Source organism: Talpa europaea, assembly GCF_964194135.1.
Source record: "Talpa europaea genome assembly, chromosome: 15".
Taxonomy (NCBI): Eukaryota; Metazoa; Chordata; class Mammalia; order Eulipotyphla; family Talpidae; genus Talpa; species Talpa europaea.
In genome coordinates, this window is record NC_140083.1 from 14848887 (window position 1) to 14865577 (window position 16691).

Consider the following 16691-nt stretch of genomic DNA (forward strand, 5'->3'; position numbering starts at 1 on the left):
CTCACCCCCTGCATCTCTGGCCTATACCCCAGTTCTTGTATGCATAAATAAATAAAAATCTTTAAAAAAAAAAAAAAAGAGTTCTTAAAAAGAAAAAGAAAGGGAAAAAAATGCAAACTCGCTATCATTTCCTTTTACTCCTTTACAACTGCCGAGTGGCTGACTCCAAACCTGACTCAGAAAGTGGGCAAGGGAGTGAATTAACTGATGGGCTGTAAAATTAGAAAGTCCAGTCTATCAAACAAATTTTTCCAAGGTCTCAATTTAGTTTGGATAGTCCAGAGTGCTCTTAAAGTGGATGAAAAGTCAGCAAACCACCTTGCTGCCAGGTCCACCAAGGCCCACCACACCCAGCCAGACTCAACACTCCATAACCTCTTTGAAAAGAGTCTGAAGTGAGGTGCTCCCTCCATTTAGCAGATAAACCTTCCCCTAGATTTCATTCAGTTTCTGTTAAATTCCGTATTAACGTAAATGCTCTGGTTAAAAGCCAAATTTGGGGACATGATACAGGAAAGAATAACTAACAAAGATAAAAATTAGTGTTTTTTCCTCTAATTTTTAGACTAGTAAGTTGTTAGTTTTTTAATCCAAATTATAAATTATATATTTTACAATAAGAATTGAGAAAATAATTTTGTGCAGCAACACTTCCAAACACAATGCACTCAAAAATTTCAACTAATACCCATAAACCTAACAATTAATGGCAGGAAAATTCATTAATTTCTAATGGTTTTTCCATTAGAAATATTACCAGTTGCCTGGTGAATATTTCAGGCTGATCTACCTAGGCATTTTTTGCTGGTTCTTACAGAATTTTCAGACAGTGTTAACATACAGTAGATAAAAACTGCTTTACCTCAAGTTAGTAGATCAACAAGCAAGAGTCCCTAAACCTTGTTAAAGGGTTAGTCAGTTCGTTTAGTGTGGGAGCAGCCTCTGGGACAGAGAGAACTCCAGCCCTGGCATCTGCACTACCTAAGCTAGAAGGAACGATACCTCCACAGAGCTTTGGTCTGAACTTTGCCCGGAATGTCCTAAACAAGGGGCTGCTATGAGAGGGAAGAGCAGAGCAGCTACTCTGAGCCGTGAAAAAGGAGCAATGCAAGTGGGCCCTCTCTCTCCTTAGTAGGAACTGCTGCAGACAGCACCAGCACTGCTATAGGCAGCACACCTTCGCTCCACCCCCCAGTAGCAGGCTGCTACTCCACTGCGCACAGTCACTTGGTAATTGGACCTTCTCCCTCTATCTCAAACCTGTTGATTAGAATAAATTGTTTTTTCCTTGTTTGCTGCCCTTATATTTGCATTTGAGGTGGCAGGTGGCTGGACCCAGAACAGGTGAGAGGTTCTGATCTAGTGAGGTTTTTGACCCTTTGCCCAATAACATTAGGGAAAATGAAAATGAATTCTGCAGTGATTACAACTCAAGAAAAAAATATTTTCTTACCTTCACTTTTTTATCCACTGAGCAAGTTGCTATAAATCTGTTATCTGCAGAGAATGCACAGCAAAGCACTTCATCTTCATGAGCCTTGATTTCTAGAAGTTTCTCTCCTGTTTCTGCTTTGAACACCTGCACAAGCAACAATAAAATGCTTTTACTATAACCTACTTAACCATAGGCCATCATTCAATAAAAACCTTTTTGTTAAAAGATCTTAATTAATGTTATTTTGCAAAACAAGTGAACCTTGGAAAATCATTCCAAAAATGAGAATTTCTGCCAGAACTTGCCTGAGCATAAAGAATCTATGAATTGTTAAATGTCTGTAATTATCAATTTTAAAAACTGAGGTAGCTTCAGTTCTTGAAACTGTATTAGCAAGTTCCTAACAATCAAATAGAAAACATTTCATTCAAATGCTTTCTTTCTGGGGCTCGAAAACTAAAATTAATAAAATCAGCAACAAAGTACACATAGAGAAATAAAGTTTACACATCTCACAAAGATTAAAGCCATCCTAAATATAAAAATTTGAACTAATTTGATCCTGTTTCTTTTAAAAATCAAAAAGTAGAGTACAAATGTAAAGAAAGTACTCTTCTCATGTCTTCTGTAAATAAATGAGCACTTAAAGTGAATTCCTCAAACACCTTAGGAAATAATCTAGTACAATCACTATTGTGGTCAGAAATCTATATTTGTGCCTTTGATAAAATAGGTATTTCACCTAAAACCTATTATGATCAGAGCCCTGTTCACCAGTCTGTGATGTTTTCTACAATTATCATTTCCTCATCAGCTCATCTTTAGTTAGTACATGGATGAAGGTAACTGACTGGCAGGCAAAAGGGCACTTGTATGTTAACTGGCAAGTTTAGAATAATGAAAACACGTAACTATATCTTTTAAATCTCCAGACAAAGCATTCATAAAATATTCAAGAGATTTGGATTTCTTTATTTCTAACGTGCAATTTCCTTGAATTTTGGAATTAAATATATTCTAATATGCACATAGTATATGACTCTTAATTTTTCACAAGATCTATGTTTTACCTGCAAGGTTTTATCAGCTCCACAAGAAGCTATTCTTTGACCATCCTCAGAAAAGCAAGCATGGTAAACAGCATCTGTATGGGGGCGGACAACTAAGCGGGAGAGATTCTTGATGTTTTTTTTGTTTCTAAACACAAGAAAAAAATTAACAGAAACCCAATAAATGAGAGTCAAAGTAATTATTTTCTTTCAATAATGAAGAAATTGTCTTTCAACATAGTTATGTTCCAAAAATACAAATTTTTTTAATTACAACAAGTAAATGACAGTGTCTATCACCTGAAGAAAAAAGCATAATACAAGGGAAGTGCCATTTTAAGAAAAACCCTAGCCTTTATCAAGCAACCTGTAATGCATCACAAACGTCACAGAATTAGAAGAACTCATTAATCAAATACATGTCTCTATTTTCTTTTGATATGTTAATTATGACAATGTACAGAAAAAACATAATGTAATTAAGTAAACACTCAAAAAACTCTCAATTCTTCTGAAAAACCAGTGTCACTGCACAGGAGCACACATTCAGGCTCTTGTCCCGCCTGTTTGAGACTCCCTAAGATATCAACTCCAGGCCATACCTGGGCCCAACAGGCAACGGAAGATGAGGAAGAGGACCCCCAACCAGCTGACGCACCACTGTGGCTGTGCTACTTCCCACAATGCCGTGCAGGAGCAGGTGACCCAGCACTAGGGCTGGCGACAGTGCCAGCCACAGGGGCAAGCCTCAAGGACTGCAGGAGTGGAGCAAGGTAGCAGGGAGAGTGACAAAGGAGGGAAGTTTAAACCAGTGCCCACCACTGAGACCCCAAACTACCTGTCCCCAGGAAACGACCTGACTGAAACTAGCACCCTGAGAGATCACAACTAGCTCCCTGAGAGATCACAGAAGGAACAAATTCTAAGAGTGGAACTAAGCAGGGGCAAAATGCAAAACTTTCAGAAAGGCAGGTGGCCATGGGTATGGACACAACTAAGAACTGTCACATTTTCATGGTGAGAGCCCACATACCCATCCTTGCTCTATCAATATTAAATACTGAATTGATACTGTGATTTACTTGACCATAGTACAGGACAGAAAAGTCTTCAATTTTGGAGACTAAAAAAAAATCACTGGTGACAGGGATCTTGAGTTGACAGGGACCCTGAGGTTGCAGAACCACTAGTACAGAGTTGAAAGGAGCCGCGTGGATGATTCCACTTGTGGACCATGACTTACATATGCTCAGAATCACTCTTTTTTTCTTATCACCAAGTGAACAGTACACAAGTTTGTTTTCTTTAGTTGATTTAACAGTTTCAAGAGAAGGTCTCTCTTCAAATGTTCTCAGAACTAGTTCAAGTTCTTTAAAGAATTTTTAAGAAATGGTCTTTCACCTGGATTTTGCACCTATCACTCGGTCTTTGGAAGAGATTATAAGTGCTTACTGGCAAACATTCTTCACTGATGTCACATCCATGTCCTTGTGATGAATAATACACTACCCATTTCTCTGCAAAGGACTGACTTCTTCAAAAAGCTGTTTCCTGGCTAAAACTTCCCATGTGATAGTTGTGTGTGTGTGTGTGTATACACACACACACACACACGGCATGTTTGACCAGTGTCAGATTCATAGCTTTCAGGAGGCAAATAGATAATCGTCCCTCCTTCTGGTACAAATTTACTCCTTTGTGATTGTGGGGGACATCAGAGTCATTTTGATAAACCAAAATATGCAATCTTAATATGAAATTTATTACCCAATAAGATACTGTCAGTCTTCAAGTCATGATGAAATAGAGGATTCATACTGCAGAATGAATTTCCTACAGGATGTGAAATCTCTATAGTCAAGCAAATTTGGGGTTCAGTTTTTCCATGGATGAGTTCACTTAATGATCCACATGGCATGTAGACAGTAAGCATTCCCAAAAATGCAGGCTTACTACAAATTCCCAAAATTGGATGAATGTCTCTAAATCTAGTTTTGAGGAAAATTTCAGCTTCTCTTAAGATATCATTTATTTTACCTAAATGAGTGGATGCTGGCAGCAACAGTAAGAGAAACAGAAATGCCTCCAGCAAAAGCCTGATGAGCAAATAGTGCTTGTTAACTGCTCAAGCTCTGGATGAATGAACACCAAGCAGCAGTGTGTTGATGTGCAAGTGCTTCAGAGCCAACTGAACGCACATGTCTGTCCAGGGGTCTGACACCAGAGTGGCCCATCATCCACTGCAGCACAGGTTGGGGGGTAGGGGAGGACATGGTGGTCAAAGGATAGGTGCTCATGCCAATGGCCAGATCCAGTGTGCCTGCCAATTCCTCTGCAACCTCCGCTTCCTCACTTCCTATGGCTCCTTGGTCTCCTGGATCCCCTATGTTTATTCCTCTAAAACTTTTCAGTAAGAATGCTTATTAAAAGTTGAATCCCTTTCCAAAGTAGTGAGATCCTCCTGCAGTGAACTTATTCACTGCCTGAAAAATAATGACATTGTTAGCTCTCCATTCCCTTTGGCTTCTCTCCTACCCTACTTACATCCACTCCAGGTAAAGCATTCCATTATCGACCTCCTGCTTGGCCTGCAGCTTAGCTTGCCGATAAACTTCTGAGCTTTCCGGTTCACAGAGACCCAATTGTACAATATTAGGAAATGGCTGCCGCCCAAGGAGGTGTCCATTTAAAGATAAAAACTCCTGGAAATTCTCACAGACTGCACAATCCTGTGAACAAAATGAAATCTATTAGAAACATAACCAGAGCTGAGAGCTGACATTTTTGTTTCTGTGATCTTGTCACTCTAAATGCTTACATGCAATAGTCTCCTATGAGCTAAAATTAACCACTAGGAAATAAATTCAGACTTTTAAATGTGAGATAAAAAATCTAATCATCGGGCCTCCCCAGTGGCACAGCGGTTGAGTGCTGGGTTGCAAAGCTGCCCGCAGCCTCTGCGGCGCTGGTTCGATCCCCGGCTGCTCCCCGGCCACCGGAGGAGGGTCCCACATGGCACGCAGACCTCTCGCAGACCTGCCGCCCGCTGCTCCCCTCAGCAGTGTAGTTCAGTCCTTCTACCTGCTCTGTTCCCCACTCTGGCTCTGGTGAATTCTCTCACCCTCCCACGCTTCTGACTGTACCCAGTGCATGTATAAACAAACAAACAAATAAATAATACATGCCTCTTTAAAATAAATAAATAAATAAATAAAATTTTTTAAAATCTAATCATCAAAATATTATTTTTTTTTTTTAGAAAAATCATTAAACACCTTGCTTCTCCAACTTTAAAACCTCAATCCTACCAGTAGAGTAAAAAGCAAAATAATTAGTACAATCAAAGACCAAAGTAACGATACCAACTCTCTTCGCCCCCTTCTACTCATCCCCCTAATAAAAACCTAGAATCAAGTGTCAAAATAAGGTATCTTTTATGGCCTTATTTTTCATATTCATATGTACCTTTTCATCTAATATATGACTATATTCCACAAATTCATGAATCAGATGAGCAGGGCCTACGAGTTCTGTTTTTGCTTTAATCCAATCCAGGGAAAACATTAAAGCACAAAGTTCCTTTAAAAAATAAAAAAGTAACATCAGAAGCACTGTTACAGACAGCAAAGAATTTTAAGTCTCCAATCATTATCCTAACACTAAAAGAAACTTAGCAAATATCTTAGAATTTAAGGATGCAAAGGAAGCTACCAAAAAAGAACACATTATAAACAGTTCCAAGGAAACATAAAATGAAATTTAAACCTTAAATCCAAATAAATTTCAGTTGCATTAAAAACTTAAATATAAAAAAGAAAACTTCAAAAAAACAAAAGATACAGATAAATATTTTTGTAATCCTGGGGTAAACGAAATTTTTGTGAACATGATACCAAAGTAAACTATTAAAAAGAAAAATACAAATAAATCAAATCATCAATATAGAAAACAATGTAAATAAAATTTAAGAGAACTAAACCCCCAAAAAACTTGTTTGTAACATATATAATAAGGGCTTAATATTCTTCTCTCTGGGAAATTATAATACAACATTGAGGAAAAAACAATCACCCCAACAGAAGAACAGGTAAAAGAAATGCATGAGATGCAATTTGCAGCAACATGGATGGCGCTGGAAGGGCTCATGCTCAGCGAAATAAGCCAAAAAGAAAAAGAAAAATACCGGATGGTCTCACTCATAGCAGGAATCTAGAAAACTTAAATAAGGGACCAGGAAAATGAATATAAGAAAGTGAAAATCAAAATCAACAAAAAACTATGAACCAGAGACACTTTTTGGGGGGTGGGGGGCGGGAGGGGAAGGATTGGGGTCAGAATGGGGCGTTTGCAATTGTATGGGGGAATATAAAAATAAAATTTATTATTAAAAAAAAAAAAAAGAAAGAAATGCATGAGAACCAATTCACAAAATAAAAAATACAAATGGCCAAACACCTCACTAGCAATCAAAGTAAAATAACAAACATTTATCTTTTTTAATAATATCAGATTTCAACAGTCTAAAAGAAGTGATTAAGAATGTTAGCTGGAATTAGATAAAATAAACACTCTCATACACTATCAATAATGATACACATCAGCATACCCTTCTGAAGGAGTTGGACAATCTGTATTAAAATGCAAATTGTAAACACAAGTCATGATGATTCCACCACATATCATCACTCTTTCTCCTTCCATGCTTCTTCTGAGCATTTACCACCCCTAACAGAGAATAAACTTATATGACCACTGTCAGTCATCTCCCAAAATGTAATCTCAGTGAGAGCAGGAATTTTGTACCTGTGCTATGTCCTCCTAATGGAAAATAATATCAGTACATAACAGATAATATTTATTTATTTATTTATTGAATAAAGGAATATATCGTCCCATCCACCATTTCCTTTCAAAGCTTAAAAACAAATCCATACTCCCCATAAAGGAAGGCTTCTGGTAAGAAGAGAGTGAATTTTTAGGTGGTTCACTTACTGCTAGACCAAAATACCTTTTTAAATCACTGCAGGTAAAAACAGTAATAAAGACAAAAAGCCCTACACAGGCTATGATCCTATTTTTACTAATAAAACTCTAGCGATAAGACAGAATAAGACAAAAGAAAATAATTTTTAAATGGTTCATCTTACTTTGTGCATGTTGGCACTGGCCATGTGATAGGCCAGAAAATTGTACCAATACATGCAGTCCTCCTGATCTGGTGAAAGAGTATGTGGCTGATGATGTCTCTGGAACTGAGTAATTATCTTCTTATGCAGATCCTGAAATCCAAAAGAAACATGTTAAGAGGACAAAAATAATCATCACAGTAACTAAGCATCAGTCCCTCTAGCTCCTGTTATTTAAGAATGTAAAGAGACTCTCTCCACAAGATACTTATTAATTACAAAAGGAAAGAGTAGTAACTTTAGACGAGAGAAACTGGCAGAAACCACTTTAACCAAGTGACCAATGTGAACATCACTAGTAATAAGTCCTATCAATACCCTAGATCTGATACAATAATGACACAACATGTTTCTGTATTCTTGCCAAAAATATGTAACCTCAATCCAGTCAGGAGAAAACATCAGATTTCCCAACTAAGGTACGCTGTACAAAATAATTGGCAAGGACTCCTGAAAGTGATGATAAAAATATAAAGTTGAGGAATTTTCAGATTTGAGGAAAGTATAGAGGCTTCAATTATTTGAAGTATACCAATGGACTACAAAAAGGACATTCATGGGAAAGCTAGAAAAATTCAAATAAAGCCTGTAGATTAACAGCATTGTATCATTACTATTATCATTATTTATCATTATTATCATTATTTCCTATTAAGGTTATGTGACGACGTTAACATTGGGGGAAGCTAGGTGAAACTAGATGCATAAACTGTATTATTATAATTTTGCATTCTTTAGGTAGATACCTAAGCATGGAATTGATGGACCATATATTTTTAATATTCGAGAAATTTCCAGTTTTCCATAAGGGCTGGACCAGAGTACATTCCCAACAGTGTATAAGGTTTCCTTTTCTCCATATCCATTAAAAAACACTGGTTTCTCAACTTTTGATATGGCCATTCTCACAGTTGTGAGATGATATCTCATTGAGGCTTTGATTTGCATTTCTTGGTAAGTGATGATGAGCGTCTTTTCATGTGACTGTGGCCATCTGTATGTCTTCTATAGAGAAGTGCCTATTTAGCTCTTATGCCCATTTTTTGATTGGGTTTTTGTCTTCTTTTTTGTTGAACTAAATGAGTTCTTTATAGATCTTAGATGTCAGCCCCTAGTCAGATGTGTGATGTACAAATATTTTCTCCCATTCAATAGGAAGTCTTTTGGTCTTAATGATAGTTTTTCTTTCACTGTACAGAAGCTTTTTAGTTTGATGTAGTCCCATTTGTTTAAATTCTCTTTTGTTTTTCTTGCCAACAGAAATGAATCCACAAAGACATCACTGAAGCCAAAGTTCTGAAGAGTTTTGCTTTTCTTTCTTCAGTGTATTTTATGGATTCAGAAATTCATCCAAGTCTTTGATCCATTTTGAGTTAATCTTTGTGTAACATTTGTGTGTGTATAGCTGTTCTGTTTTCCTAACACCATTTGTTGAAGAAACTTTCCTTTCTCCAATGTATACTCTTGGCTCTTTTGTCACTGATTAACTGTCCATATATGCATGCATTTATTTCTGGGCTTTCAATTCTATGCCATTGGTTTGTGTGTGTGTTTTTATTCCAGTACCATACTGGTTTGTTTACAGTATAAACAAAGCTTTATGGTATAGTTTGAAGTCTGGGACTAGAATACCACCATTCTTCTTTATCAGGATTCCTTGATATCTACTCCTATGTTCACTGCAGTACTCTTTACAATAGCCAAGTTATGAAAACAACCCAAGTGCCCAAGGACAGATGAGTGGATTAAGAAGATGAGGTATATATACACAGTGGAATACTACTAGCAATAAAAAAGGATGAACTCTTCACATTTGGAACTACATGGAAAGAACTAGAGAGGATATGTTAAGTGCAGTAAGTCAGAAGAAAATTTTGCATTGTTTCACTTATAAATAGAATATAAAGAAACAAAACAAATTGTAAGTCAAAACCAAACTAGTAATAGACTCTAAAAATCTGACTGCAGAATTAAGTCTACCGGAGAGGGAGGGGGAGAGCAAAGTCTAGAAGGGGCCCAGTGGAATATGGTAGAGGAACATGGGTACTGCGGTGTGGTGTGGCATGGTGTGGAATGGAGTGGTGTGGTGTGGTGTGGAGACACACATCTGAAGAGGTGTGATCTTATATCTCTGAATTACATGAAGTATTGTAAACCAATGTTACCTCAATAAAATTTAAAAAGAAACTACCAATTTCAACTTTTCTACAAGCCTAAAATCATTCAAAAATTAAAAATTTTAAAAAATGGACAGAGACGCAGGTACCTGAAGTTGGTCACGATTCTTCTCTGTAAGGAAATCTATTTGAAGATCATGTAAATAATAATGAAATGACTTTCCATTCCGATCACAGAATAAGAGAGACTTATTAACAAACTCTTGCAGTATGTCTTCAACTTCTTCAGTTTCCATGTCCCAGAGAATACATAACACCTACAAATTATTTAAGCATTTAATATGTCACAAAAATACATGATAAGGATAGTAGACAAGGCATTTAATGCACAAAAAAAATACCCCATATCTGAATCTGACTGTCTCTATTTCATAAGAAGCAGTCCAATTATTCAAGATAGAAAAAAGAGAAAAGTCACTGCTTGTCCAGCTTCCCTGGAACCACTGTAAAACATATCACTCATGTGAGGTCAACTCAACTCTTGATGGAGTTTTAGAGCAGTGGCACTTCCACATCCTGCATCCCAGCACCTCAGGACAAGGGTCTCATCCTTCTAATATTCTTGAGCAATATCCTCAGCACCACATCAAAGGTTCCATGCGAAAATACCCAATGACAAGGATTGCTGGTTCTTCCATTACCTTTGTAGGCACCTTAACATCCTTCTGAAGAATGGAAAGATCAGTGTAATAACCTTTGATGTCTTCTCTGAGCATTTCAACACTTATAGACATGGCTTCATCCAGAGCCTCATAATCATAAGATGAAGATTTTCTTATTCTCTTAAACTGTTTATTCTGAAGTTGCCTGAGGTAGTACTCCCAGCGATTGGGAAAATCACGTAGAAGAGCGCCAATTAAAGATACTACAAGAGGAGAACCTAAGAAAAAGTCACTGTGTTAAAACGGCCTCATTTTTTAATTACCAGTTTAAAAATCAGTTGTTTTTTTTTAAAGCTTCTTTTTAAAAAAAATTTTTTAAAGATTTGGGCCTCCCCGGTGGCGCAGCGGTTGAGCACTGGGTTGCGAAGCTCCCCGCGGCCTCTGCAGCGCCGGTTCGATCCCCGGCTGCTCCCTGGCCACCAGAGGAGGGTCCCACATGGCGCGCAGACCTCTCCTGCTGCCCGCTGCTCCCCTCAGCAGTGTACTTCAGTCCTTCTGCCTGCTCTGCTCCCCGCTCTGGCTCTGGTGAATTCTCTCACCCTCCCGCGCTTCTGACTGTACCCAGTGCATGTATAAACAAACAAATAAATAAACAAATAAATAAATAAATAAATAAAAATATATGCCTCTTTAAAAAAAAAAAAAACCTAAAAAAATTTTTTAAAGATTTATTTGTGGGAAGAAACAAGAACTGGAGTAAAGGCCAGAGGTGCAGTGGGTGAGAGGATTCATCAGAGGCAGAGTGGGGAACAGAACAGGCAGGTTGATTGAAATATACTGCTGAGGGGAACAGGGGGCGAGACAGGAGAGGTCTGCTGTGCCATGTGGGTAGCTCCCTGGCCTGGGATTGAACTCATGCTGCAGTGGCTACAGATAGCTTCATAGTGCTGTGTCTTAACCCCTTGAGCCAATTCATTAACTAACAGAATAGTAAATTAGTATCTCTATAAGCCCCAGATGTACAAAATAACCATACCTTTACATTCTTTTATAATACTGTGAGCTTGTTCTGGCAAATCTGCTTTCTTCATATTAACAAAGAGGGATAAAATTTCAAGTCCTTTTTCTTTTCCTAAACCACTTTCCACAGGCACTACATATTTAGGACCTGCAATAAAATCACAAGATACAGTAAGTAATTTGATATGCCACATATTTAAAATGTAAATGAATTAAAAACACAGAGGCACTAAAAAGCAAATTAATAAACTTTACCCATTACTGAATCTGTAACACTCTTATCTCTGGTTGTAAGAAGAATTTGACACTGATTGTCAAAAGCTTTTAACACCCAAGGGTCCCAAACATCATCCAAGATCAACAGAGACCTAAATAAAAAAAAATAAACACTACTGGTTACTGATGACATTTTAAGCTTCTTTAAAAAAATAAATAAATAAAATAAATAAATAAAATAATGTCACCAGTGTCTTAAAATCTTAAAAGAGGAAGATGTACAGTCCATACCTCTTCTTGTTTAAAATATATATAGATAATATATATCTATACACACACACACAACTTTTTATTTGGTACTTTAGTGAGCTTTTTCCATCCAAGAAATCAATTTGTTTCTTGAATGTCTAAAAGACTTAAAGACTATGTGAAAGGTAGCAAAGCAGAAAAAAGAAGCAATTTTAGGTCAGCACAGCCACTTAGTTGTATTTTTAAAACAAGAGAAAAACCTGTATATGAGTAATGGTTCTTTCTCGACCCTCTATCTCAGCGAGAAAAGGGTATGATGTTCTCATGATGCCTGTAATTAATCACTGGGACGTCACGCACCAACTCTGACTGACGGTACCTAGGGTGTTTGCGTAGCATCAGAATTCGAAGACGGTCTTTAGCCTCTTCAATATTAAGTGGAAGCCTCTGGGAGAAACTCTCATCCTGATCCAACCGTGTGCAAAGATTCTGCAATTTCATCAGAAGCCCAGGTTTGTCTTGTTTCCCAACTGAAACCCAATTTACACCGCCTGGGAAACAACCTGGTAATGAAAAAAATAATAAATGTAAGGTCTCTGAACAGGAGTCTTCCTTCCCAAGATTTTACTGATAAGCCACAGAGATGCTCCAATCTTCAATTTCATCACATCCTCAACTTCTTTTGATTTAGGGTATAAATTTTGCTTATAGGGTATCGTGGACCTTCACAGCCTGAATCTAAGAAAGATGAAGATGTGCAGAAATTGAAGTTTGGTGTAAATCTGCTGCTTACTGATAAAGTCTTATCAAATGAAATTTTACAATTTTTGTCCTATGTGTTCAAATGACTACTACTATGCAGCAGTTTCTCAGTCTCAGCACTCCTGATTTTGTCAGCCACATAACTATTGTGAGCGACTGTCCTGTGCACTACAGTTTATCAGCCTCCCTCACCTCCGTTCACTAGATGCTACTAAAATAGGATTTCCCCCTTCTCAGTTAGGACAACCAAAACTATTTCCAAAGGTATCAGAGGTCCTCTGGAGGTGAGGAGGAGGGGCACAATCACCTCCGGGAAAAACCAAACAAACACTGAGGTCCCAGAACATATAACTCATTCATTATGGTTCTCATATAGAGACTGTTTACCTCACCTATTTCAGAGTTATTATGAGAACATGTGAATTTGCTATGTTTAATGGTAAAGGGTTATAAAAATAGTATTAGTAATATGGATCTCAGAGCACCTTGCAAATATTAAGCTTTGAACTAATAAGTACTATGGACTTTATTACTATTATCACTAACCATAAAATATCTTAAATATGTTATTTTTAATTAAGCATTAGTATACATATTTTTACTTACATATGTATCAGGAGCCAAAATCTTAAGCTTTCACGGACTATACTTAATCAGCTCCAGATAGATACAAAAAATGCAAGAGGGGTCTCTATGTGTAAAACATTGTGAACAGTAGCATTAGACTATACCAGTGGCATTAACCATTAAGATTTATATTATGTGATCCTAAAAACTATAAGAAAAAGCAAAAATTAGCTACAAACATAAATAAGCTATAGTACATCAAAGGGCAATTTATTTACTGGTATTCAAAAATAATTAAGTACAATAAGAAATTACTATTTTAAAAACTAAATCATCTAAAAGAAGTATTTGTAGGGCCTCCCCGGTGGCGCAGCGGTTGAGCGCCGGGTTGCGAAGCTGCCCACAGCCTCTGCAGTGCCGGTTCAATCCCCGGCTGCTCCCCAGCCACCGGAGGAGGGTCCCACATGGCGCGCAGACCTCTCCTGCCACCCGCTGCTCCCCTCAGCAGTGTACTTCAGTCCTTCTGCCTGCTCTGCTTCCCGCTCTGGCTCTGGTGAATCCTCTCACCCTCCCACGCTCCTGACTGTACCCAGTGCTTGTATAAATAAATAAATAAATGAAAATCTATAATAAAAAAAAGGAGGTTATTATAGAATCAAGTCTTGAAAGGTGAGAAAGTTCAAGCAGTGCACATGTAGAAAAGATTTGATGAGGGTTAGCAAAGAATAGAACAGAATGTTTAACGTCAAATTTTCTAATATGGTTGCATTTCTGGTAGTGGCAAGGACAAGTGTCCAGCCTGTGAGCAGGGAAATATATGGCTGACAGGGAGCACAGAAAGTGGTCACCACAGATAAAGAAGGCAAGACACTGAGAAGCCAGGATCTGGATGACTCATTCACATAAATGCTGAACTCACTAAGAAGACCAACAGAAGAAGGGCTTCAGTTTAGAATTAAGAACTCTAAGAGCCAATGAGTGAGAAGGCAATAGCACAACAGGAAGAAATTTGAGAAATGAACCTCAAAGGACAAGAATTTAGCTAGGAAAAAAAGAAGTATTAATGGTCTAGGTGAGGCAACAGAGGCAAGCACAATATCATTCAATTTCTGAGGTTGTAGTATGATGGCCATATTGGGGAAAAAGGTGCTAAACCACTGAAGAGGGCTATAGAGAAAATGGGATCCTCAGGGAACTACCAGTTTCAGACAAGGCAAGGAGGTAAACATTCTAAGAACAGGATGAATAGGAGGAACTTCCTGATCCTAGAGGAGTAAGTATAGAGTAGGGACAAAAGGCTTTGAGAAGGAGTGGGGGGACCTAGATCAGAATTGGTAACACACCAAGAACTAACTGCGTGAGAATGTAAAAGATAACAAATAATTAAGAGAAAGAGAACTCCACAGTAACTGGGGCAAAGATGGCACTGTGAAAGCTTCAGTGCCGATGCCTTAGAAGAAGGTAGACATCAAGCCCCAGGCTTTACTCCTGAAGTTCTCTTAGGTTTCCTTCAGTGTATGTCAATAGTCATGAAATGGTAAATTCCTGATGCTTCCCTAATGACATAGCTGTGTTCTGTCTGTGTACATGTTTGCAAATGCATAGGTAAATGTTTGAAAAAAACACACTCTAAACCGTTAACCGTGATTATCTCTAGGAGGACAAGTGAAAATAATTTTTACTTCATGTAAATGAAAATACTACATATGCAATATGTAAAACAAGAAAATTTAAACTACCTATGTCTCCTAAGAGTTTTTTGGGTTTTTTTTTAATTTAAAATTTTTAAAGTGGGGTTTGGGGGAGAATTTTTAAAGATCACCCCAGAATTAAAGACAAGACAAAGGGAATATCCTGATATAACTAGCAATAACTCTACAGATTTAAATTTACGTACTTATTACCTATATCAAAAGTTTTTTCCTAAATTTAAAACTAAAAAAATCAGGTATTAAAAACATGCAAGAAAAAAATAAAACATTACTATCTTTAAAAAGAAAGGCAGACCAAATGACCACCTGATTTGCAAGTCTATCACAATATGACAAGCTAGTTCAAGACTAAGCACTAACTCCACATTTCAGAAAGACTAAACATCTTGACTATGGATGGGCACAAGAGGGAGCAAGTCAGCCTTGAATAAGGTGTGTACCTATAATTCATTCAGATTAAATTAAAAGTTGTCTTTACTCAGAGAAAATTAACCTCATCCTACTTTCTTAGAGGTCTATCCTGGTAACAACCAATAACATAACAGCATCAAAGGTATACTTATATATTTTTTTAAATTTCACCTTAATATTGAAAGGAAAAACCATTTCTTCACAATAGAGGAATTTAAGCTAATTTTCTCCTGAAATATCATTGGTGATAAACTTTGCAGTAGAGGTTAAAAAAATATGAGTAAATATATAAAAATAAATACTTGGCCCTGAGACTTGCATGGAGCTGAGTCTCAGGAAACTTCTTTATAATGACAAGGTGGGGGCAAGGGGAAACAAGGGTGAGGACATACTCCTGACAAAAAGCATGACCAAGGGCCTCCCTAGTGGCGCAAGGGTTAAGACGCAACCTATGAAGCAATCTGCAGCCACTGCAGCAGGAGTTCAATTCCCGGCCCAGCCAGGGAACTACCCACACGGCGCAGCAGACCTCTCCTGTCTCTCCCGCTGCTCCCCTCAGCAGTGTATTTCAGTCAATCTGACTGTTCTGTTCCCCACTCTGTTTCTGGTGAATCCTCTCACACACACACACACACCCCACCTCTGGCCTGTACGCCAGCTCTTGTATGCATAAATAAATCAATCTTAACAAAAAAAAAGTATGACCAAGACTGTTGACCCAGGTTATGACTATAGACCAGAGCCAGGCAGTACAGTGGATGAGCCCTAGTTTCCATCTTTCTAAATCCCTTAGAGGTTTAGTCCATTAATTTTGCCACCTCATCATAAGCCCTTTTAACAGATGTATTATAAACAATTATTAATAGGCACAAAGGACAGGGAGGGATGGTGACAGGTACTGGCATTGGAGTTTTGATGGAGGGTGAGGCATGTGCACCTGTGGACTGTGAAGCTTTACACCCCAAAGCACAGTTGTGTGAATGACTGGCGAATCAATAAAATTTGAGGAAAAAAATAACAACTAGATGTCAAGAACTGCATTTAAATTCCTCTAGAACTCATGAAGTAAGGAAGGCCACAGCGCCAGGGACTGAGAGCTCTGAGACCGAGGAAAACCTGACCTGCCAAGCGCGTAGGTCAGCAATGCACCTGCCACACGTCCTCAACACTTTACTCACGGTCTGCCCTTCCCCTTTCCAGTAACTACCCACTACCCTGACTTACTCTTCAGCCCCACACCTAGTCTGTCTAGCAAACTTCTGGTCTCCCTCTAAACTCCAACTGAACTGTCATCTCATTCAGGAA

General features: G+C 37.9%; 1 protein-coding gene across 4 annotated transcripts in view; it reads right to left on the minus strand.

Moving 5' to 3' along the window:
- The window catches only part of APAF1 (apoptotic peptidase activating factor 1), a gene marked incomplete at both ends in the record, with an annotated part of 52034 nt that overhangs the window by 32188 nt on the left and 3155 nt on the right, over positions 1–16691 (minus strand). For all 4 annotated transcript variants that reach the window (XM_084255708.1, XM_084255706.1, XM_084255707.1 and 1 more), the window contains 10 exons: positions 1454–1579; positions 2506–2632; positions 5029–5213; positions 5950–6063; positions 7632–7763; positions 9937–10104; positions 10489–10727; positions 11486–11617; positions 11725–11837; positions 12314–12497. In XM_084255708.1, the coding sequence (XP_084111834.1) occupies positions 1454–1579; positions 2506–2632; positions 5029–5213; positions 5950–6063; positions 7632–7763; positions 9937–10104; positions 10489–10727; positions 11486–11617; positions 11725–11837; positions 12314–12497 (1520 nt within the window). The remainder of the gene's footprint in view (positions 1–1453; positions 1580–2505; positions 2633–5028; positions 5214–5949; positions 6064–7631; positions 7764–9936; positions 10105–10488; positions 10728–11485; positions 11618–11724; positions 11838–12313; positions 12498–16691) is intronic.